At 33.5% G+C, this 26749-nt stretch overlaps 1 protein-coding gene across 1 annotated transcript; it reads left to right on the plus strand.

The window, feature by feature from the left end:
• The first annotated feature begins 8505 nt into the window (after window positions 1-8505).
• lovit (loss of visual transmission) lies at window positions 8506-26404 on the plus strand. The gene is made up of 9 exons (XM_085949021.1): window positions 8506-8769; window positions 11792-12054; window positions 13070-13375; window positions 13623-13724; window positions 16503-16744; window positions 18190-18477; window positions 19551-19681; window positions 22097-22271; window positions 23732-26404. The coding sequence occupies exons 1-9, from the start codon at window positions 8543-8545 to the stop codon at window positions 23960-23962; spliced, it is 1965 nt and encodes a 654-aa protein (XP_085805147.1). The 5' UTR covers window positions 8506-8542; the 3' UTR covers window positions 23963-26404.
• Window positions 26405-26749: the final 345 nt, after the last annotated feature.

The following is a 26749-nucleotide window of genomic DNA, read 5'->3' on the forward strand; positions in this document are numbered from 1 at the left end:
TTTATTCTTAGGTCAATAATTATTATAAAGCAATCATTATTCGTATGATGTTTATCACACTTGAATGGTCAAAGACATAGCTTATAATGAGTATCTTTAGAATTATTTTCAAATGTGTTAATCTTGCCCATTTTTTGAATAATATAATGCCCAATTCTTGTCAAATTTGGGATCACAGAGATTATCAATATATTTTTTTATCGTAAATATTTCACTATATTAATGTCGATATAAATTATACTGATGGTTTTATAAATGCGTTTAAAAATTAATAAATTTAAAAAATCTTAACACCACTGCACATTTATGTACTGAAATATGACTATATTATAAATATTAGAGCGAGAGGTTTAAAAGAATACTATTTTATGTAATGAAAATACTTAATGCAGTCATCAAATGAATACGTGTATTAAATAAGGCTCTAAGTACCAAAAAGTAGTATTGCCTGTAGTTACAAAATACCGAGTCATTGCAGTAAAATTTCATGAAGCAGAATAAACGTCACGTACCTGTAAAATCATTGAAAATTTCTGAAATGTGGTCAATTCAAACGGTAGATGAATCGGTAGCGCACATTTTGAAGTGAAGATGTAAAAATAACAATAAAAAGTCGCTTAAATGAGCTGTTAGTGAATTTTCCAAAATCTCTTAGGATAATAATATATAGGAGACCTTTGAAAAATGTAGTTTTACAGTGTGAAGCAATCACGGCAGCTTCTATAATTTTAGGTATTAAGAACTCGCAAGTGTCAACACACCATCGTCAGCTATTTTATATTGAATGCCGTTGACCACTGCAGTGCTACTTACACCATTATAAATAAAACACGCCAACGGACTTATAACGTCGACAGGTTTAATTATTTTGCTGTATTTTTTTGACTTGCTTGAGGCACTTAGACCATAGTTGAAGTTATTGGCGTTGGTATGTAGAACATTTTTCTATAAAAATGTAAGTTTTTATTTTTTTGGTACTTAGCGCCTTAATTAATACACGTATTTAAATGTTTAAAATAAATATAACGGATAATAAGACTTCAAATTTATATAAATAGATTATCTACAACGTTTAAGATATGTCCAGGATCATGCTTTGAAAATAGAACAAAAGCTCCATTTTGACCTACGCTGAGCATGTCCCCCCCCCCCATGGTATTGTTATGTCTGGCGCACAAAATAAAATAATTGTGACATTTTAAGTGGTAAAGTTACAAATATTAATTTATGATATATAGGTATATATAATATAGATTATATCGTATACTTTATATACCTAAATAATAATAAAGTTAGACATTAGTTAAAGTTTACATAGTAAATAAATTTATGTTTGATGTTTAGTCACTAGGTAATAAATTTTATAGAGGAAACAATAATTAGAATGAAATAAACAGGTTTAGCTATACAATATAAATGATTATAATAGTATGCATTTGAATATATGGAATATATCACTCACACTCAAAATATCAGATGCTTACGTATTTGTTATGTGTTATGTCACCGCCTGTCCGTATTATTTTAGTGTTATTGTATTTATATGTAAATTAATCGGTATATTAATTCTTATCATTCATCGCTCTTCAACAAAAAAATTAAATCACCATAGTTTTTACATATTATTCTATTACCTATCACTCCATAAAATTCTTGTTGCCAGGAAATAGTAGATAATGGTCAAGTTCCATTCCATTTATTCAAATTATTTTCATTATGAAATTCTATGATACGATATAACTATTCTTTAAAATAATTATTATAATATTATTTTCCCGCATTATTTTCAAGATTATATATGAGTATGGGTATAATAGGTACCTAATAACTTACTTTTAGTTTATTTTTTAATAATATCAAACTTTACGGCGTCATTTCTTATTTCATCGAGGCATTGGACGTAGTCTTCGTTGTTGGTTCTTTCGCGTAATGTCTGATTGAAAGTCAGCGTATAATTGAAGAGCTGGTACGGGAACCGAAACCGATTTCTGGAACCATGAAAATGCTTTAAATATTTTGGAGTCAAAACCGGGACCGGAACCGGAACCCTTGATTTAAAATCTTGAGAACCGTGAAATGAAAGACAAAAGTGAAACGACCTCCTACCACTTCTTGTTTAGGGTCAAAACTATCAAACATCACGGTAATGTGATATTATATTCATAACACACCTGTGCTAAATTTTGCTTTAACACTAAACGCGACTAGCATAAGCCTGTGATAGTGGTGTTACGTTGCTTTTCTTATTACAATTCCCAATTCTGTCGCGTGTTAGTTATAAATACCTTATTTAATGTTGTTTTAATTACTTTCAGAAAATTATATTCTTTAAATAGATTTTCATTTGCATTTTTTATAAGACATAAGTAGTTTAATGTACCTTTTGGACAAGTTGATTTCACATACCGGTTGAGAAATGTACATTTCGAACCCTAGTAAAATATCGGAATCAGTTAGGGCCAGAAACTGGATTAGAATTTAAGAAGAGTTCAGTATCCTCGCTGGAGTCACAAGAAAAAAGGAAATTTATCGTTCAAATATTGTCTGTACAATGACATTTTTCTTAAGTACAAATACACAGTTGTTAAAACCAATTGACTTTTAAAATAAGGCTTTAGAAAATTGTGTCACGAAATGCCATTACATCGCTTCAGTTATTTTGTACGTCCCGAGCTGTTAATCTCTCGATAATATTTGATATGGCTTCGTGACATTTTTGCTATTCACCTATATTCACTTTGAGATATCGAATAGATTAATAGCTTGCTTAATTATTCAACAGCTATTTTAAAATAATACTGTGCCAACACGATAGCCTATTCCTAACGATATTTATAAGATTTAGATTCAATAGATATATTCTAATGTACCCGAATAATTGGCGCCGTGGACAATATTTTACGATATCTTATGATGCGATATTGAAGAGAAACTATAATCACTTAACACTAAAAATCAATAATAATTATTCTATATTGAACACAGTATTTCACATAACAAAGTCATCGTCGTACTGAGTGGTACACAAGAAGAAGAAAATGACCAAAAGGCCGCTGGGTGAAGTTCTGCAGAAGTATCTACCTACGTGAAAACATCACAGGACCAAAAGTAGATGAACTAATAATATCATATTGAGGAGGCCTTCATTTGGCAATAGATAGCTTCAGGCTAATACATTAAAATTTTGAATAATTGTTATTTAAATTCTATTTAAATGAAGCAGCATAATTCAGTAACCACAAAAAATTTATACACCATGAAATGGTTTAAAAAAATGTGAACTTTGTTTTTCACCTGCTGTCAATAATTTTGCTCGAGCACGACTCTTGTGACAGTAAAGTTGTGACCACAGATAGAATAAAATGTAATAAAATTACTGTGACAAGTATCTTACTCAAAATGTATTTAAAATTTGTATTTTACGGGAAAAAACTAACCAGATCTAATTGTGTTCGATTTTTTCGAATATAAACCTAATACATGTTATAATATTATTTAAAAACAACGTAACTTTGAAAATTGCATATCGACATAGATGTTCTATCTATTACAATAATAATAAATATTAGTGATAGTGCTATGATAGACACTCTACTGTTTATTACCAGTTTGTTATAGAAGTAAAGAGAAACATGATCCTGAAGTGGATTTTTTTTCAATTATAAGGTTAAATGATAGGTATTTGATATTTCAATAAGATACTTGTGCTTATTTACGATACCACAACATTTTTATGTCTGACTCGGCGCTTGTCGGTGTTTGTTTGAGATGGATAGACAATCGACGAGAAACATTTTCAGAGATGTGTTGATGGCACAAAAATATTTATTTCCTATTCTATAATAGTCGGAAACTCATTTTTTACAGTCAACATAACTGTGATTATCCAGACTAAGAAACGTGGGTTAATGAACATTGTAAACTGTCCGAAAGTTGTACATACCCATCAATCAAAACTGATTAAGAATATTTATGTACCCAAATCTAACAAGTTATTGTATAAATGTCCATGTTTTGTTGTATTCCGCCACGAGTAGACAACATTGTTCACGTACAGATGTTCTTAGTTTGGACTGGGCGAGAGGATAACAGGCTAGCAATCTTTGACCTGAATTTCGATCATTCTTCAAATCTAGCAGCAAAATATAATTTTAACACTATTTCTGTAGATGCCTACAAGATTATCAATCGATCTTAGCACACTAATATAATAGCTTGCTCTCATATCAAAACTCGTCTCGCCTACAACGTGTCGAATACGTCAATGTGACGTCATCGTTATTCACAAAACACACGTTGCCAAATGGAGTTCCGCAAATTAGTCTAATGCGACTGTTTTGTTTGAAAAAAGCATCTGCTGTTGCAATTAACAAGTTGCATGCTTCTCTGGCTCCGAGTCGAAGACGCGAGGTCGCATACAAACAACTACGAATTGGTCATTTCTATACCGGCTCACCGATCGCCGCATTGACATATCTTTGTTTCGAAGGCTGCGCACGACTGTCGCTAGGTAGATGTGCGCGGCCTTCACAAGCAACACTGGATTGCCGTTCTAGGAAGGTTTGATTTATGGCTGTGCGGCACACGAGGCGAGTTCAGATGTGAGAGCCGACTAAGAATATCGATAATCAACAAACATAATATTGAAGAAAACCTTCTTCTATAGAAAATAGAGATGGAGCCTAAACATACGAAAAGGAAGCAAAAAGGGATCCCTATAACTCATAACACTATTCCTAATTGTTATATAATCATAAATAAGATGCATTGAGAATTTGAAAGGTTGGTGCATAAAAACGGCATTTATAACAAACTAGAACTTGCTTCAGCGATTCTAATAGGGAAAACACATAAGGATCCATCGGGCAGAAGAAGGATTTCATCATCATAATTAGGTACCTTGTTATAGAACTACCTACTACGAGTAGAATACTAGTAAATAAACTACTACGAGTGCCCACGCTAACAATACATTTCAGGAGATAATTGAGTATCAAAATGTCTAAAAAGTTAATAATTAATCTCATCATTAACATAATAAAGTTATGCACATCGTGAAAAAATCGGTGTGTACTTATGTACGCGCGTTAGAAGTTATAATTCTTTGACGTAACAAAACAAAATATTATTGCCGAATGTACCTACTTTGGAAAAAAAAATCTCAAAACCTGTGTTTGAAAAATTTAGCAAACCGATATTTCGACAATCTTTGCTTAAACAGATGCTGTTCAACTAGTTTCGTTAACAATAATAATTTATTACAAATCAAAAGTACAACATAGCCTATTTAATGGTTTAACTGAAACATGATATTGGTTTTTGTGATGAAACATAATAATTATTGTCTTCAATTATTATAAACCGCTAATAAATAAATTGACATGAGATATACGACAAATATTTTCCTAAACCGTAAAAATATTTATTTTTGTGTATGAAGTGTCTAAATATTGTAAATTTACAACATATCATTGTTTGAATTATTTACCAACTCAACATTCACATAATTTATTTATTTATTTATTGATATATAATTTTACTCATAAATAATAATACTTACTTACATATATACACTGCAATATAAATAAAGTTTTATGAATATAAATTAACAGTGTAGAATCAGACTCCAGAAATTTGTTTATAAATATATATTTTTATTATGAAACAATATTGGTTATGTTTACAACACGTGCTGTTTACTTGGTTGTGGGTATTGAACGACTATGCACATGCGCATGTATGCTTGAGACCGAAATGAAAAATGAATAATCATAATAAAAGCAACATTCAGTTTTTACCCAACCTGCCCAAGCCACAGCTGAAAATTACAAACCTCCAGCATTTAGACACCCGAACGTCACCGCGCAAAATAAATTATGTCGCATCGGCGGGCAAAACTTCCGTCCCATGCCAAATTAATGCGTTACATTTGCGCGCGCAACTTTGTCACACGCCAAAAATACACTGATCTGTTTCCTAAACGCGCCTAAAGAACTATAACTTCAAAAATCACATTTATTTTTATAAAATACATAAAATTTGATAACTATCTTATGTACTATCTTCAGAAAATTGTCGAGCGCTTTGGTTTGTTAACTTTTCCATTTCAAGTGCTGGTATTATAACCTATAATGGTTGAAGATATTGTTTATGCTGGCTTTTGCATTACACACATCGGAGAATGCGAAAAGATTAATCACAGATCGCAAGTAGAGTAATGAAAAGCTATAATAAAATATGGAAAAGCAGTGACATCAAAATAGACCAAAGTCGCCTGATCAAATCTATGATATTCTTCATCATTCTTTATGGTGGTCATACTCGCGGCTTATCAAATATCCTCCACATCATCATTACCTCGAGTGCACTCTACCATGGTGTGGAGTTTGTCCATATTTCGTATCCGAGACTGGCTGTGGGGAGGAAATACCCTGCTCCTTACCCATGTCAAGAGTCAATTTTACGATTATTTTATTTTCAATATGAGAAATTGTTATAATCTCCCACAAATATTGCAAGTTGATCAATTCTCCCATATTTAACTAAAGCATCTTTGCTAAGCAAGCATACTGAATATTATACACTTAGGAATATTAAATTAAGAACATAGATATTAGAAAAATAGGTTAGACCAAGAGGGACGCGAACCTCATATCTTTCCACTGTCCCGGTGACTGTTCTATCCACTGCGTTATTGGTCTGCTTGTCGTTATTTGGCCCCTTGCTTGAGGCAAATCGTTAGACAGTGAAACGATGTAAGGTCCACTTGAGGTCTTTCAGGATTTTTTTATAATAAGTTATGTTTTCTAAGACATTATATTATAAAAAATATATATTAAGAAAACGTGTCTATATTGATATTATTGTAACAGAGTAAAAAGTCGAATGTATGAAATTATTTTTCATGAAAATGACAAAAAATGGTGAATTGAGCAAGATTCAGAAAACTCGATATAATCAAAATGTCGCCCAATGAGTGCTTATTGGAGAAAGTTTATATTTTATCAATATAAACTTAAACTTTCTACATCATCTACTACCTACACTCTACAGGGCTTTTATGAGAACCTAATGCATTCGCCTATTTGCCCCAGTATGAAAATATCATTATTCATTATTTAAATTTAGTAAGAATGCGAAAATTCTAAAAGAAATTGCCATTTCCATGTGGGTACTATTAAAAAATAACCAAAAACAATTTTCTTTAATTGATTATAAAGCAATATACCTACATAAGTTTATGAGTGCCTAATAGATTTTCCAGTGCATCAATAAGAATGTAGTGAATATTTGAAAAGTAGATTACATTATGATCATTTTATATTTTTTCACAAACAATCTACCTGCAGGGGTCTATGAGAGCCTAATACATTTTTTTAATATGCAATATCTATATATAATAGGTGAAAATTCTAGAAGGCTTTGCCATTTTTTTCATAAATAATCTACTCTCAGGGTCTTATGAGAGCCTAATACATTTTATTTTAAATATGCGATATCAATATTATTTTAAGCTTAGTAATAAATAGGTAAAAATTCTAGAAGGGATTGTGATTTTTTTTTATTAACAATCTACCTGCAGGGGTCTATGTGAGCCTGATACATTTTTTTAAAATATGCAATATCTATATTATTCTAAGCTTAGTAAAATAGGTGAAAATTCTAGAAGGCATTACCTTTTTTCATAAACAATCTACCTGCAGGGTCTTATGAGAGCCTAATACATTTTATTTTAAATATGCGATATCAATATTATTTTAAGCTTAGTAATAAATAGGTGAGAATTCTAGAAGGCATTGCCATTTTTTAAAAACAATCTACCTGCAGGGGTCTATGAGAGCCTGATATATATATTTTTTTTTAATCGGTGTATGTACTTATATGTACGCGCGTTGGAAGTTATACATCTTTGGCGTAACAAAACAATAATTGTGATAAACTAGATTCTTCAACTAGCTCTTAATTATCTTGTTAAATTTCACACTCAAGAAAAAGGACCGCTTATTGGAACGCCGTTGGTTTATATCTATACACTTTAACTTATATTACTAAATTATATAATTATTTATCGTTGTTTTTATTTTTAAAGTGACAACTGCCACTATGACGTTTAATAGTTTGTTTACGTAAGGAATTGCAAATGGCCGACAATAATAAATTCCCTGCCTAGGCAACGGAACTAAACTATAATATTTTACTCTATAATCGTCACGATTGCAGTATCATACTGTGGCGTAAAGGTAGTGCGTTCGGCTGATAACCGAACAATCGGTGGTTCGAATCCAATCGAGTGCGTTTTTTTTAGTGTGAAAAAATAAATTATTTCTTACATGTCACACGCTAAAAATACACTCTGATCTGATTTTCCAAACGCGCCTAAAGAAGTATGACTTCAATAAATAATATTGCATGCATACCTACCCCTTATTATAATCTAATATCACTTAAAATGCCTATTTGACATAACACATTTTCGTTGTTGGTTCAAGATTTGTATAATCGGATTCGGACATTGTAATTCGTATGCATTATCTACAAAATTATGGACTATCACTTTCCAGGCACAATGGCTGACAAGCTCCACGAGTACGAGGGTTGGACCGGTAAGGCGCACTTATTCCGCGACAATGCACGGGAGAAGTGGGCATCCAGTGACGTCAGAGCTCGCCTAAACAATTTCTCACTGCGACCCTCCCGCCAGCCACGTCCACCTCTACAGCAGTGTGAAGATGGAATGGATCCTGCTTCTGATTATACTCATATTTACAGGTAGGCACATACTATTATCAAGAATTTGAATCTAGCTATGAATAGATCCCATGATATTATGTACGCTAGTCCGGCATTATCAACTTAACTGAAATATTAATGTATGTTCACGTCTCAGTTATTAATAATTTATTAACGCAGTATAGGTCCATTAATAAATAAGAAAACATGTATAAGTACTTTTAGATTTCGTTTGATATTCTGTACACCTGTGGGAATAGTTGTCGCTTGCTGGCATTGGCAGTAGCATAGTTTTCTACAATATTACACCGCCCGTACACGTTGTCACCTCCGAAAGGGGGGGGGTGAGAGATGAGAACTCTGGAACTCTTTACACAGGCTTAGGTTACTAGGTATAAACTGACGCTAAAATGTTGTATATTTAAACTGACTTTACACCACGTTCAAACACAAAACACTATTTGAAACTACCTAACCTATGACGCTATGCTACGGCTGGTTGAGGATGCTGCTAGGCTGCTCGCTTTGCTGCTGGAGGCTGCTTTTCTCTGCTGAAGAAGGCTGCTTGGCTCTTCCGAAGTGTGGTAGATGACGCGCCGGTGGCGTCGACTACGCACTTTGGTGTCCCGTGTCTGGGCCAGGGCTGATTCCAAGGCTCGCAGACAGTTGGAGCCAGGAACTTCCTCGACGTATCCATCCGTGGGCCAGGGTCGACTGATGATACAGCTGGTCGGGGTAACATCGAGAGTCCTTGGTTTTGAAATGGTCTGGCGTGCTGTTATTCGGCAGCATCCTCGTGCGTGATTACTGATGATGCGCGATGAGTCGGCCGGCGATAGTTTCCCAACTGCGGTGGATCCATGACAGGCGGCATCTTGAAGGCTTGATGATTCTGCTTGCTTGCAAGTTGAGCGCCACCAGAGGTCGAGCCTCTGGATGCTGTACTGTTTCACACAATTCCACACGCTGCTCTCTCTTCCGGTTGTCAATCAATCGCTTCTCAGGGCTTGGATTCGGACGAAAAAAAATCCGCCTACCTCCTAATCGTAGACGATCACGATCAGAAGGCGTATGCCCCACGCCTTGGGGGCCATTGTCACCTCCTAAAGGGGGGGGGGGTGATGGATGAGAACTCTGGACCCCCCTGATGATGTAATGTCATGTCAAGTCACGGTGGTATCGTCTGCTTCTTCTTTCGGGGACATGTTTGTGTTGATTGACAACGCGGAAGTACAGGCGAAAACAGGGCGTTTATTGTTCGGAATACAGTTAGGTACAAAGTACTACAGCGTAGGAAATATTCAAAAATATTTTTTAAAAAAATAAATAAATTTAAAATGGCGGTGACGCCGGGAGCGCGGCGCCACAGCCGACGTCACGCTCCTCGAGAGTTCGAAAACCGAATGGGGATGAATAATCCCTTTTTGGAGAGCAGAAATAGTCAGTCCGACCTTTTTTAGGTACCTGCTTTGAAAGGGACTGCATTTCTTTGCTAGGTAGGTACATATTTTGAAATATTTGAACTAGGTACAAATACATATTTTTTCAAAGTAATCCCAAATCAGATATTCTAGGTGTTAGGTACATTGTATGGCTGGGAACTTTGCTTTCAATATTTATGTAGGTAAGTGTACGAATTTAATACCTATTGGTCAAAATTGGATGAAGGCTAATGTAGGTAATAATATTAAAAAAATGATATTAATAATTACTATTTGCTTACGGGCTAGAAATTTGCCTCGCAGTCGATCTGTTCATGTTTGCATGAATCAGCCCAATGATGATTCAGGCCTCATGGCCTTGGATCCTCTGAGGATGCCATGGTTTAGGCGGTATCAACGTGCATGGATTTACTGGCAGCAATAGTGCGTAATTTAAACTATCGTGACGATAACTGTTGTTTACACGTAAAAGTGCTGACTGTCTCTCCAATCTCTTTCTTCAAGAGTAAACGAGATATGATGTTGTCATTTTATGGTACTATTTGACAGGTAGTGAAAATCGATTAACTAACCTCAAAATTAGTATAGTTTGTTTTTTTGCCGGCAGGTTCGCCACTATCGTTCTACTGCGCAGGTGCAGATCAAAAAAATCCCTACTGTCGCATGAAAATTCAGAAGCTTCCAAACTTTTTTGATTCATGCATGCAAGCTCGCAACTGCAGGATTATACATGTTTACCCATACATTTTCTTGTTATGGCTGCGATAATACTTACTGTCAACAGTAAATCCATGCACGTGTAGACGGAGTATTATGATATTGTTGCTTCGAATAAATTGTAAAAAATACCGCCAATGGTAAAAAAGGGATGGCACGTCAATAATATGGGTGTTTTTACACAAAAAATAGACTAGTGCGTGATGATTATTTTATTATGATACCGAGCTCATGTCATATCAGCTTTCCGCACCGGGCGGCATAGATAATAAATAGGCGGTGGTCGATCTGTAGTAAAGTGCATCGTATTTTTGAAGTATTGTGGCGATACGGAGAACTAATTCTGGCAATCCCGCAATATTCATAGCTGATAGGACTCTAGCTCGGCCATCCTTCGAATACATGTTGCATTTTATATTTTTTGATCCAAGGAACTTGTAATTTTTTGTTCTTTCCTTTTCTTATCAAGAATATTAAAATATCTCCCATATTGTGACAATAACTTTCCGTAACCTATAAAAATCACATTTCAATAAGCTACTCTTCTTAGTACATTTGTTACGAAATAAGGTAAATAAAAAATATTTTGGTAATTGTGCCGCAGTTGCCCACATGAGCTCTCATATTTTTTTTAACAAAAACAGTTTATATTAAATAATACCCTTTTCTGTCGGCGCAGACGCTTTTCGATCCATGTTAATATAAAATTTGAAATTTTCAAACATTTTGATGAATCATTATGACAAACTAAGATTAGGTACCTATATTGGGTTATATTAGGTTGGGGTAGGTTAGGTTTGGTTTGGTCTAAAAAGAAACTTATAAAAAGTCATGCGGGCATCTGCGGCACATTTATCAATATATTTAAAAATATCGAGTGCTGACACAAAATTACTTCTCAGAAAAAAGACAAGGCGTGAACTGATTCGAATATCTTCAGCAGTGATGGGTATTGAATTTTCGTACGCTGCCGAAACCGCTTTTGTTTCGCCAACACTCCTCAAGATCGGAGTCCAGCATCAACACATGACTCTGGTATGGGCTCTCTCGCCGCTAGTTGGATTCTTCCTTACGCCAATTCTCGGATCTCTGAGCGATCGGTGTAGACTTCCATTTGGCAGGAGAAGACCGTTCATCTTGCTTCTTTCAATTGGAGTACTTATAGGTAAGTGGCTAAGTATTAGGTATATTTACTTGAGAAGCTCAATAATATGCAACCTATAGATACTTAAAACAACCACTACAAAATTTCTCCAAAGCTGGATCCAAATGATGGTGACCGTTGGGGAGTAGCAATCAGGGAACACAAAAAAGTGTGTTACATTCTGAGTGTATCTGTTAGAAGATACGATTCTCGAGTATAGAGAAATATGGAATAAACTTTAACACGACGTGTAAACAGCACAGATTATTAATAAGATGCGAACACCAGTCACCACAACACAAAGACTTTGAAGACAGTTATGGTTTATGACTTAATTACAATATATGAAAGCCTACAAACGCATGAAATACAAAGCCCCCTGAATGTTTTCAAATACCTATCATGAATATTGCCTATGTGTTACGTTTACGTGACAAAACTTTAATGCTTATTATAATATAGACTGGTAAATATTGAAAATAGCATATTTTTTAAGATGTCTTTAAGCTTATACCAACATTCTCCACACTTGAGAATTGTTCCTTCTTACAACACTTCCCATTATTTTTGAGATCCCTGGATTAATATTATCAGAAAATAGTAGATATCAAAAACCATATGAACACCACTCACTTCTTTGATATTTAAATATACTTACATTTCGGTTTACATGACTTTAAAAAGGTCTGAACGTCTGATAACCTAGAATTATTATTGAAAACATTATTTGTTTGATTAATTAGGATTAAACGCTCACTATATGGGAAGACATCTGGAAATGCTGATATTGTTTGCATTTTGTCTTTCACTGATTCAACCAAACATTTATTACAAATACCTATTACTTAACTAAATAATGAGTCATTAACTTAATTTAGTATTATAATAAAATACAAACTAAAACACATAATCATTTTACTGAAATTATATATTTTACTAAATATTGAATACACCTACTAAAACTACTTACTAAAATATTCACAATTATTCAATATCAAGAAAAAAAATGAATGCAAGATACTATTTTATCTTCCAGGATTATTACTAGTCCCCAACGGAGAAGACATAGGATATGCGTTGGGTGACTTTTATGATACAGGGTATCTGAACGAGACACAATGGTCGTTACCCGTCCTTCCCCATCGGACATCAGCGAACAAAGATGAAGTCAGATTTACTTCTTCAAATTCCACGAATCTACTCGTAGCAGCAGAACCGACATACATTACTCCACATCCGTGGGGTATATTCTTCACAATACTCGGAACAGTTCTCTTAGATTTCGATGCCGATGCCTGTCAAAGTCCTGCAAGGGCTTATTTATTGGATGTCACATTACCGGGTAACAAATTCAACAATAAAATAAATTTTTATTATGTAGGTATATACTAGATTTTTCTATCTATCATACAACAGATGTAAAAAATACACATGTTTTCCTTATATGCTCTATCTGAGGCTCCAGAGATAAGTGTAAGTCCTTATAGATGGTCGCAATATCGTCTCGGTAATCATTAATGCTAAAAAAATGTAATAATCTATAAAAGTCTGTTGACTATACCTAAAAAATTGCTATATTTTTTTTACAGCTGACCATGCAAGAGGTCTTAGCACATTTACCATAATGGCAGGATTGGGAGGATTCTTTGGATATGCCCTCGGTGGTATAAACTGGGACGTTACCGCTTTAGGTAGGTATCCTACAACCAAATACTTTACCACCTCCTGTTTACTGTTATTATTTTTAAAACACCTTTTATAAACTGATTGCATGTAGCAAATAATATAGATTTATACACCCTGCTAACAGGAAATGTACAAGATGACTTATGAAGCTTAACGCTAGCTGTTGTATCACTTTTTATGGAATTCAGGATGTTTATATACCGCATAGAGCAGTGATTTTTAATCATACATGGTCAGCGGAACCCTTGGAGCATTTTGTAAAATCTTGAGGAACCCCTACCAGCCCTACCTACCATATGAAGGATAAATTACAACAAAACATATTAAACAATAATCAGTGAGATAAGTAGGTACCTAAAAAATTGCTAACCATAAGCAAACTCAAGGATACAATGGATTAGTAATGTTAATACGTGCAAGTAACTTCATAAAAAATTAATATTCACAACAAATGTTGCCATGGTATCATGTGGGTTGTAGTTAGTAGATACCTACTCAGGAAAGTTGTATTATTCGAATTCGTTTCTTAATTTTTTTTTGCCATCCTCTTATAGTAATCTGACCCTAAATAACGCATAATCTATTTGTCTACACTGGATGTCACTGACGGTAGTCAGTAAACGATAATTAACTACGTACCTAATACTTTTGAAAAAAATATTTATATCTTTTCTAACCAAAATTGGTCATTTTCGCGGAGCCCCTGGTACTGCTTCCGAAACCCCAGAGATCTACAGAATCACATTGGGAAACACTGACTAAAGTTTCCTTAGTTGTATAAGGCGACTATAATTGAAGAATGTGTGATAAAATCAAATGCCTATTCTTGTTATCGCTCTATAACTTCTCTGACAGCCTGTAAATGGTGAATGTGTATGTATTCTGTGACAAATACCCGGGGCTTGAAATAGACCAGAGGGCACCGGAGCGCCGTTCCAGTTCATAAAATCCCCAAAATTATAACGTTTCGTGGAAAAATTAATTTGACAGTTTGAGCTAGATGGGCCATATAACAAAAAATCAAACACAATTTTTTTGAAAAATTAGATAACTATGTTAATATTTTCGTATAATTATCAAGCGTTTCCATTTGGGAAAAAACACTAAACGCTTCTGCAGCTTACTTACAGTTTTTCAAACAAACTTTTCTGTTGAATAGTTTATGACATATTGAAACGTCGTAAGCGTCTTTGAAATGTTTTTTGATAGGTGGCTACAAAGTTGTGGGATGTACCAACCGAGTTGCATTCAAAAGCTCAATTTTAAAATGCGATATCTTTAGCAATTATTATTTCTTCAAAGGAAATTTCCAGAGAACTGTGAAACAGTAACAAAGTGGTTTTAGTGCGTGAAATATCTGCATTCTTCAAATTTGTGTAGATATTAAGTAGGTTGGTACTCAATATCTTTTCAACAGTGCTGGATAATTCATACTTTTTTCATAAATAAAATATGTATTCTATTATGGAGACTGTTTATTATTCGATATACCTATTGTCATAATTATAATGGATACAAAATGCCACAATAATATTTGAAGAGATGTCATTATGCATAGGTGCTAATACACTTTTCATAGCTAGGTATGTAATTAAGATAGACAGCGGAATAGTTTGTTGATCATTGCGTTGGCACACAGCTGATACCTTCAGTAAGAGTTTAAATCAATTAAATATGATTACTATTTACTTAACCTATATACATCTGTGTAAATTTAACAAAATGGCGACAATGTTGTTGATATTTTTACAGCTGTGTCGCTATACAATAATAAGAATGAAAGTGAATGGCACTGAAATATTGACAGATTATAATGACCTATCATCATTGATCATTTTATTGACTCACAGATGGAATTAGCTATCAGACGTCACAAAAGATAACAATATACATTTACAATAATTTTAAGCACAGAAAACTTACTAAAATTTATAAGTACTAAAATATTAAATTGTCATTTAAATTGACATAGTCTTAGATTTAATACACCCTTCTAGCTTGATCCTGAGTAAGGTTGCTCGGGAGTCCTTCATTATGGGATTTGAGTAGATGAAGGCTTTGCATTATACCTACTTAGGGTAGTTTTCATATGTTTGTATCGAAGTATTATAATTGTTACAATAAGTTAGCCGTCTAAACAGTTAAAACTGTCTATCTCGCTCTAAAATTTAGCACTCTAAAGAGAGGTGCTGTTAAAACATAGCTCTTATTGTAACAATAACAACTAACTTAGTGCTAATATTTCGATACAAAACTGCCCTCGATAGCTGTTGATAGCGGCTGATAGCAATCTTGTGTATAGAATAGATGCACTGAAGAGCATAATACAATACACAGTTTTTGCTGACATGTTCATTAGTTTTATCACAACGACATGAAAATTCTCACCAATATAATATTGTACAGTTTGGGCCTACATTATTAGCTGCATTCTATAATAAATATAGATTAAGGTATTTTCTGCCAAGTTAAAAATGTTAACCTTAGCTAAGAATTAGGACAACTTAAGTATGAGTTGTCTATTTTCGATATCAGCCGAGTTCAGTCTATAATTTTTTATATATTTGAAACAAAGTCTAAATATGAAATTAAAGACTTCTTCATTAATCAATATTCAAAATGCCCTATATGAGAACATGTGTTAATTATATTGCGTTTTTCTTTGCTTGGAAATTTTACACACTCAATGTCTCGTAAACATGCTAGTATCTAATGCTAGTAATAGACTATATACTTTATAAAATCTCTACATGAAAGCTTAACAATTGTATTACTTATTTCAGGAGTTCTACTCGGTGGTCATGTCAGAGCGGTATTTTCATTGATCACAATAATCTTCATAATATGTGTGGCATATACAATCACCAGCTTTAGTGAAATACCCTTAGAAATCCTTGAAAATGATGCATGTATCCAGGAAATAATTCTAGCATCGACTGAAAGTAATGAGACAACGGGTATTAATAAAGATGTGGAAAAATCATATGGAGCCATAGCAAATAAAGAGGAGGAAACTACTTTCAGTGTAAGCGGACTTATTGTATATGATATTATTATTTGAATAATGATAGTGCATCTATCCCATAATTACAGAGTTTGCTAAAAACCTTAAAGGGAAACGGGCAGAACGCAGCTAGAAGGAGAGGCAATCGCTGGATGAATCTAGTCATCCTCTGTCGCCCAACAGGCAAACGATGTTCGAAAGGTAGTGCTAGAACGATGTTCGAAAGATAGTGCTAGAACGATGATATAACTAACATCTGTGAAAGTAGATGGCAATGCAACGCACAAGGTCGATATGAATAGAAACAACTCTCAGGGACCTTCATTCAGCAATGGATTGATCCAGACTAGTGACGATAATGATGAATGATAGTTTCAGTTTAAAAAAACACTATATAATACCTAGTTTAAAAAATGTCAGTTTTGCCAATGTTGCAAAAAAATTATAAATTTAAAGGTGGCAGTTGGTATGGATGCATAATAATTATAATTTTCATAAAACACAATTTTTTGTACTAAATTCACTTTTTTAAATTAAAAAATGGTACCGTGGTGGACGAAAATGGTACAATAATTATTTAAAATAAAAAAGTGGATTCAATATGTACAAAAAATTGTGTTTTATTTAAATTATTAATACAATGCATTTCCACCATGAATGTATTGACAGTTAACACAATTAAAGTTTAATAATAATAATATGACAAAAACCTTTTCGCCAATTTGTTTTGGTTATAGATTAATCACTATCATTATGGTATCATCACTGATAAAAGTTAAATAAATATGACATCATATTCAGCAAACTCAGTACATTTTGGAGGATAAAATCAAAGCGAGACTTGCTAAGGTCCGTAAATTTGAGGTTGTCACCTTGTTCTTCTTTCTTTTTACTTTGACATTTCGTGCTCGTTACAGACGCCATAATGTATTACAGTGTTAAAAAGGGTTCACTTTAGCTGTGAGCGAACGTTGCTCAGAGCAAAAAGTGGGCCATAGTGTAAGTTAGTAGTGATGACCATAGATACAGAAACCATGACACTTTTAAGTATAACCCATCACACCGGGTTCCGGTATATTTTGATAGCTTCCTTTAATAAGCATGAGAAATGTCCCTTATTCTGGCCCTCGTTGACAATGTGTAGTGTTTTAACTGATATCCTCTCATGTTCATTAGGTTTAGCCAATGCACTTCTTTGGACATCCACGACGGTTTATCTTATATATGTCCGCCAAATCCAAAGTGTTTTGAATCATTTATTGGTTGTAAAACATGTAGTTCTCATCTTTCATTCTATTGTTTAAAAAAATATAGTTTTCAAAATATATTAATATATCAATTAAAACACTTTATAATGTCAGCAACATATTTTCTTGATAAGTGGCATTTGGTAGAAAATTGGTATACACCATTGCCGTATAACAAAAATGGCACTAGGCTAATTATGTATTTTCTTATTCTTGTAGACCAATCCATTTAAGAATCCAGAATTATTAAATGAAAATGATGAGTACACCAAGTCACCTGAAGAAACCAATGGGATACGAAAACCGTTACCTGATGAAAAAGAGCACTTTCAGGAAAATGTGTCGGGGGAGGTCTCATTGTCACATTACTTGAAGTCCATTGTGATAATGCCATATTCTCTACGGATAGTTTGTTTGACAAATCTCTTTTGTTGGATGGCTCACGTTTGTTACTCGCTATACTTCACAGATTTTGTTGGAGAGGCTGTCTTCAATGGCAATCCGGCTGTGAGTAAATACAAGAAGTACCTACATATTTATTTATTTTCATTTCTTTTTATTTTTCCAATAAATTTGAATTTAAGTATTTAGATCAACCATTGTTAAATTCTTTATCATATTATAGTTTAGTGATATAGTTTTTATAATATGCTGAATATGTTGAACCTTTAATACCATTCATTCACTCGTATAGCAGCAGCAGCAAGGTATTATATTATAATAGCAGTGGCGAAGGGTGGAGGTAGACTGTTAAGATCTGCCATAAATGATGCACACTAAACTTTGTCAGTCATACGTATTTGTTTTCATTGAAATGATACGATAATCGTTTTTATAATTCAATTACACCTGCGAAAACCAAACCATAATAGATAATAGTCAAAAAACGTCAATCTATAAAATATCTACAATTATACAATTAAATCATACTTAACTTTGTATATAATATTATAGATAGAAAAATATTTGTTATCTATTATAGATTGGTTTAGGCAGTGCCTAATGAATTTAAAAAAAATAAACCAATAATATGTGTGATAATAATATGTATTTTTAATCCACCGAAAACAAATAAATATGAATGAAATAGTGTGCACAATTTTGTCGTATTGCCCAAAGTACACTAAAACTATTATGGTTTTGTTTAGGCAGGGTTTAATTGATTTTTAAAAACTAACCAACACCATCTGCAAGTTGCAGTCTTTGTTCAATAAAAATAAATACGTATGATTAACAAAGTTTAATGTGAATATGGCACATCTTAACAGCCTACCTCCACCCTTTGCCACGGTTATATAGAGACAACAACAAAGAAATATCCACAGAAACAAAAGCACAAGCGCCACCACTACAACATATTGTCAAGAAATAGTTACCACTAGAGAGGCACCGATAGAACCTCAAACCATTCAATCAAGTCTAATGAGACTGTCAACAATTCATTATTATTTTACATTCATACATACATAAGCACCCAAACACATACACTGAACCATCATTATTTAGAATTTAGATTAACAAATACAAAAAAAATGGAAGCAACATACCTACCTAATGTCGTGATTTCTTTTTATTAAAAGGCACCAGAAGGATCAGTATCTAAAGAGCTCTATGAGGAAGGGGTGCGGTTTGGATGCTGGGGGATGTCCATGTATTCTCTGTCTTGCGCATGCTATTCTTTGGTTATCGAGAAGCTGATTAAACGATACGGGTAAGGTATATCATAATATAATATTTTATTCACGTTTTGTCTGGTGCTTATCTTACTCTTTGTTCATCCATAGTCACTTCTAAAGCAGAGCATATGGATACCGTGTGGTACCATTAAGAATGTAAATGGTATTAAGTTGCCTTACAAGACATCAAAATCTGGTTGGCTTTAGAAAAAGAACAATTTAAGGCATCTGCAGTACTTTCACATTAGATGTAACAAAAGGCTTCATAGTCCGTTCTATTATCTTCTTATAACTCTCTGATAAACTTATACTACCATACATCTGTTCTGTAAGCACAGCATAGAATTAAGCTTGAGTAAGATGCTATGACTCACTCCCATAAAGTGGTATTGTCAAGCAGCATTAAGACCTAGCGAGCGAATGTTTGTTCTTCCCCCACTCCAGCAAAATTCTCTTGATGTAAACGCTTTTTGTCGAGCGAGCGAGCATTCTTTTGAATTCTACAGAGATTCGCTGCATCTAGCTAGAATGCTCATTCGTTTGATCTAAACGCATGCTAGAGCGAGAGTACAATTGCGTTTAGCAATCGTTCCTGTTCTGTCGCGCTCTTGATTTTTTTATTTATTGATTATTTGGGAATTCTAAATTTTTAAACTCTTGCCATCTTTTTTTCGTGACATGTTCAAACAGGAAATACACACAACGCCTTGCACTGCGCGTATAAGTAAAGCGGTCGGACTCTACCTATAGGATTACTAAATATTGCATCACTTTTGCGTATTGTTGCACTCAAACCGAAAACGGGACTAAGTCGTGCACTCACGAACAAACAAAACAAGAACACAGAAAGAGAGCCAGAGCATTCTATAAGCTCTTTTAGTTTACACTTGTTTTGAAGATTTTATTTTGTTCACTAGGCGTTTCCACCATGCGAGCAGGAACAGAATGCTGTAGCTCTCACTCTATGTTCTTGTTCGTTTGTTGTGACTGAGTACTCGCAGGTACAACTTTACTGTGAGTCAATGACTTTGCATATCATGTCGAATGTTTCTGCAGCTTATTCTATTCCAATTCACTAACAATCTCTCTTTTTGAAGCACTTTTCTTAGTTAAATAGGATTCAGGAACATTTTTGTTTTTGCTTCATTGTTTGCTTGTGAACAATTAAAAATATCCATGATTTTTGGTGAAGTATAATGTTTGTAATTTCGAGATATAAAATTTTAATTTCAAGTACACAGTTTACTAGGTAAGCACTAGATTTTTAGGTATTTAGGAACAAGTTTTGTTCGTTTTTAGTCAATTCGAACTATTAACATAATGACAGTATTTTGATTGATTACCATAGACAGAAAATTGGCATGGTGGGTCCAATTTGAAAAATTTCCATAATTTTTTATCATTGATTTTTGATGATGGTGGGAGGCGGCAGGATTAACAAAATCTAGGATGTGCCACTGAATTACTCCGCCTACTATTTATAGCTTCTCATCGATTCAACTGCGGACCCCGCAATTTTTCAGGATAATTCCCTATAGGTACCCATACACTTCGCACTTTGAGAATAGTGATGAACACCTGGCTTGCAGTTATAACTACTCAGATGGTTACACCCTAGGGCCGGCAGGTTATATGAAAGTATGGTGAAGCAGGCTGGTATGGTAAAAAAGTATGGTGCGGCGGGCTGGTAATCAAGTTGTGGCAAAATTTCCAGGTTAACATTTTATTTTATGGGTACGTTATAATGACCAAAGTAAATTCTCCGTGATGCCCAGAATTTTTTTTTATCGCGTTGCTATTTCTCGTAAGTTGTCGGCTATTGTTGGCCTGCTTCATTCAGTTGTATGAAAAAGCCGATTCTTTGCCCCTCTTTTTATTTAATACCTCTATGGTTACACCAATTCATTAGCGTCACAGGTCTTTCGCAGACACAAGCCTTGCAAGTCACGGAATGCGAAGAAATGAAGGGCCAACCCGTTGAGAAAGTTAACAGCTAAACCATTCACATCACTATCCCCAGTCACGGTGACATCCTGACTGCTGTGACGAAGAAGAACAGTTAGACAGAGTCAGTTTACAGAGAGACATTAAAGTATCAAAGTCTTCTAATGATGAATAAATAGTAATAAAAAATATGTATCAATTATGCATTTATCATAAATTGGTTAAAAAAGGCCACAATATATTATTATTTTCCTGATCTATTAATTAAATATTGTTAAATATATTGTACTACCTCCATAAACAATAAAGAAAGTAAAAACCTTGGCATCTAAAGTCTAAACTACCTAATAGGTCATTATCTAGTTCTAACCTTACACCATATTATGGCTTCCCTTATTATATTGCACCAATATAATATCACTAAGATTTAACAAACCATTTGTAAATAACTCAATGACTCACTGACACACTGTCACAATACCTAATGCCTTTTTTAATCCTTTCAGAGCAAAGTCGGTGTATGTTGGAGGATTATTGACTTACAGCTTGGGGATGCTGTTGATGGCGGTGACAAAGCATAAAGTTGGAGTCATTTTCTTCAGCTGGACAGCCGGGGTGATGTACTCCACACTGTTCACAATGCCATACTTGTTGGTTGCACATTATCATGCACAAGGAACAGTAAGATGTTTTTTTTTAAGTAAAACACACACAAATAACATCACAATCATTTTAATAAGTTGTACGCTACGGTTGAATCGAGAAATTCTGGCTAGCAAATTCTGTAAGCGTGTGCGTATTCATACTGCAATATCAAGTAGCACTACACAGCTGGTTACTGAATATTTTGTATTTCAATTAGGTAATATGCAATTCAACATCTGTATAGGTACCTAACTACTTTCAATTTTGCAATTTGTAGAATTATCGAAAAAACAAAATGCTGGTAATGATGTGTTGCTAAGACCGATATTTTCATTTTAAAATGCATACATACATTCTATTATATCATGAAACTGTATACTACAGTGGCGAAGGGTGGAGGTAGGCTGTTTAGATCCGCCATAAATAGTGCACACTAAACATTGTCAATCATATGTATTTATTTTCATTGAAATAAGACTGCAATTTACAAATGGTGTTGGTTAGTTTTTAAAATTCAATCAAACCCTGTGAAAACTAAGCCATGATAGATAATAGTAAAAAAATGCCCGTCTATCTATAAAATATCTAAATCTATGCAATTAAATCATACCTATCTTTGGATATTTTATAGATAGAATAATATTTTTTTATCTATTAGGTTGGTTTAGGCGCTTATTGAATTAAAAAAAGATGAAATAACCATATGTATTTTTAATCCTTGGAAAACAAATAAGTATGAATGAAAAAGTGTGCACAATTTTGTCGTATCGCCCAAATTATACCGAAACTATTATGGTTTGGCGTAGACAGGGTGTAATTGATTTTTAATAACTTACCAACACCATCTGTAAATTGTAGTCTTAGTTCAATAAAAACAAATACGTATGACTAATAAAGTTTAATGTGGACTATTTCTGGCGGATCTTTACAGCCTACCTCCACCCTTCGCTACTGGTATACTAGCACTATAATGACAGCATGGGACGGAATGGAATTAATTAGCATCCTATTGAAAGATATTTTAAACGTTTTTATCTCCTGATTTACCTACATCAGCGGGTCTATTCTATACACAAGGCTGCTTTCGGTCCGTTACAGCAGCTAAATAGGGTAGGAAAGTATTGAATTATTAACACTTATTGTGACAATTACAATAAGTTAACTGTCTGAACAGTTAAAATTGTCTATCTAAGTCTAAAATTTATCACAGCTAAGAGAGGTGCTGTTGGAACATAGTAGGTACTTATTGTAACAATTATTATATCTAAATTATTGTAATTGTTACAATAAGTGTTAATAATTTGATACTTTCCTACCTAATTAGATGCCGTAGTGGACCAAAAGCAGCCTTATGTATAGAATAGACCCGCAGGACTCTATAAACTAATGTTTTTGACATGTTTTTATAAAATCATCTTATTATATAAAAATCTATTGCTCGCTGTTTTTTTGTCATCTTATAATATTATATTGCCATTAATTTTTTATGTTTACAGTTTGAAATAACAATGGAAGGAGAAGCAAAGCTCGGCAGTCAGCTAAGGGGACTTGGAACAGATGTTGCAATAGTCAGCAGCATGGTGTTCCTAGCACAATTTATCCTTTCCATGTGTATGGGATCCATCGTAAGCTATTCTGGAACAACAACAGCCGTGGTGTCCATGGCGAGCTGTTTGTCATTTTTCGGTGCAATATCAGCCACCCAAATAATGTATCTAGATCTGTAAGGAAGATGAGTATCTAAAACTATTGATATATGTATCAAGGTTGAATGCTTATGACTATGCTGAGTATGAACTGAATGTAACAAAACATTGAGTGCTCATTAAAATGTGCCAGCGTATCAAGCTTAGTAAACATGAATGACACACATAATATTAAATGCTTACTTTAATCATTTCATGTGACTGTGACAGCACTTCATTCAGCCCATTTCTATCATTAAATTGATGCTTAAGAGGTCGAAATTAATTTTTATTGTTCATAAGGAATATTTTATAGATAAATATGTAATACCAAGGTGTAAATGGAATATTAAAAAATGTTTGTCACTAGAATGTATGAGTGAATGAAATATGTGAACGAAATACTTGTAGACTAGAATAAAAGTATGATAATATAATATTTATTGTCAGAAATGAATGTAAGAACCAAAATATGATATTAATTTATAGCTTATATTCTTAATTTAAATATTTTGTTGTATATAGGTTGTCGCCTATCAAAAATTAGATAAATATAAAGATCAACAAAACTCATCCTTTGAGGGATTATTACACATTCCGTAAATAATAATTAGAAAGGTACCTTATATTAAATTAAAAATATTATTAATGAAAATAATTAGTGTAGGTATCTTTAAACTACCTACTCACATCGATGTGATAAAATTTATGAATCAGCTGATGACAAATTATTTTGAAATAGTTCTTAAAAATATATAATATATTAGCTTCTCAATGATAACAGTGTATTTCGTATATGTACTTACATAAAATTATATTTTAATGTAATATGACTGTTAGAGTTTATAAAGTACCTACCTAGTCATAATATAATGAATATTGTAAAATTAATGTAAAATTAGGTACGGTAGGTATGTACATATAAAGGATACTAAAAATTTACTAAAATATAGCTATGATAAGCCAGAAGCACAAAATCAATAATCTACCAGACTACAACTATATTTATTTATTATAATTGATTAAGAATTTACTTTCTTTAGAATGCAGCGCTCGAAATGGAAAAGTTTACGAACCGGAGCGCTCGAAAATTTTCTGAGGATGTTAACATGGTTATCAAATTTTATGGGTATTTTACAAACATAAGTATGCTAGATTTTTTGTTATATGGTATATCTAGCTCAGACGGTCAAAATATTTTAACCACGAGTCGGAGCGATAACTTTACAGATTCCACGAACCGGAACAGCGCTCCGGTCCATTTCGAGCCCTGTTAGAATGGCTGGTTAACATTATTATTACCATTCTTGATTTTGACCAATTACATAATACAGCAAAACCTCGTTAATAAGAATTGCAAGGGACGGAAAATCGAAAAAAAAATCAGATTACGAATTATGGAATGTATAGGGGGAAAACATTAAAATAATTTTTTTTTTTTGATTTTCATCAATATCGTTTATGATCATAATGTGCCAACCAAATTTCCGGTTCTGTGTGTGTTAATGGGTTATAAAATGTCAGGATTATTTTTATTACCTTCTTAAAATAAGTAATTTATGATGTTTTACGAAGAGTCTGTCATAATTTTCAATGACTGGCTCATGAAATAGTGTACTTTATTACGATTTATTGAATATTATTATATGCTAGGACTCAGGACCAGGACAGGAAATAAGTTCGAATTAAAGGTATGGTTTTATATGAAAATAATGTTCAATGGACTTTTTTTTCGCAAAAATTTTGAATTACGGCGAATTTCGAATTATCCATGTTTTTATTAACGAGGTTCTACTGTAGTACCTATGTAATGAAAATCCTGCCATTATGGGTAATGTTGATCTATATTTTTCTCAAGAGAAATTATTATTAGAAGCTAAGAAAGCTGATCTTTCTCCCAAAATATTGTAGAACTTACTTAATTTTTAGAGTGACTTTTTTGTATATATTTTCCCTTTATGACTTCAGTATGGATATTTAACAATCAATAATATAATGTTGTAAAATGTAGTGTTCAATATCCATTCAGTAGTAATTAAAAAAATATTTATTATTGATACCTATTAAAATTAATTATAATGTTAACATGTTTTAAATTGTTGTTAAAATTAATTTGTTGTTAAATTTGTAACAAAGTCCACAGCATATTATATTTATTATTAATATAGACAGAAACCTTCTCTTGAAAGCTCGTATAGAATGTACACTATACTATAGGCTACACGAAAATCATTCTACTGTAGCACCACGGATGATTCGAGGGTGTATTGGAATTATTTGCTGCAATCTCTATTTCAACACTAGCAAACAAGCAAACAAGCAAATAATACCGCTACAACGCTTTTACCGTGCCTATGGTGCCAATATAATATAGTGATTTACCTATAGTAGGTGACATAATAGTACCTAAGTATACATTTTATATTAAACACATACGTATTATTATAATTAATGTACCTATCGATGTTTAATGTTATTATTATACTGAATAAAAATATTGTAATACATTAGAGAAACCTCATTTATTAGTTTGTTGAAGTGTTTAACTTATTAGGTATCTACCTATGAGTGGTGGGCCGTCCATACAAGCGGTGCCTGCAGCTCATGCCATTTTCTCATGTTCATCAATATTAAATTTTTAATTTTCGCAAGTATGAAAAAGTGTGCTAACTGGCGTTGCTTGCACTACCGGGTGCTTACTGCAGGTCGCCATCGTCTCCCCATCTGCCGGCCTCTAGCGATCGCAGGCCAAACTCGTGCTCAATGCAAACTATAAGATACATTTATTCGGTCATGCACACTGCTGTGCAATCCAATTCGCATACTGGG

The sequence above is a fragment of the Rhyacophila brunnea genome, unplaced genomic scaffold (assembly GCF_057557595.1).
Source record: "Rhyacophila brunnea isolate RB1 unplaced genomic scaffold, BYU_Rbru_1.0 scaffold_10, whole genome shotgun sequence".
Classification (NCBI taxonomy): Eukaryota; Metazoa; Arthropoda; class Insecta; order Trichoptera; family Rhyacophilidae; genus Rhyacophila; species Rhyacophila brunnea.

Bases quoted from the DNA above. Each gene is read 5' to 3' on its own strand.
- lovit (XM_085949021.1), top strand. From the start codon at position 8,543: ATGGACTATCACTTTCCAGGCACAATGGCTGACAAGCTCCACGAGTAC. The intron at 16,745-18,189 runs GTAAGCGGACTT...TTATTCTTGTAG, and splicing joins AGGAGGAAACTACTTTCAGT to ACCAATCCATTTAAGAATCC. The intron at 19,682-22,096 runs GTAAGGTATATC...TAATCCTTTCAG, and splicing joins AAGCTGATTAAACGATACGG to AGCAAAGTCGGTGTATGTTG.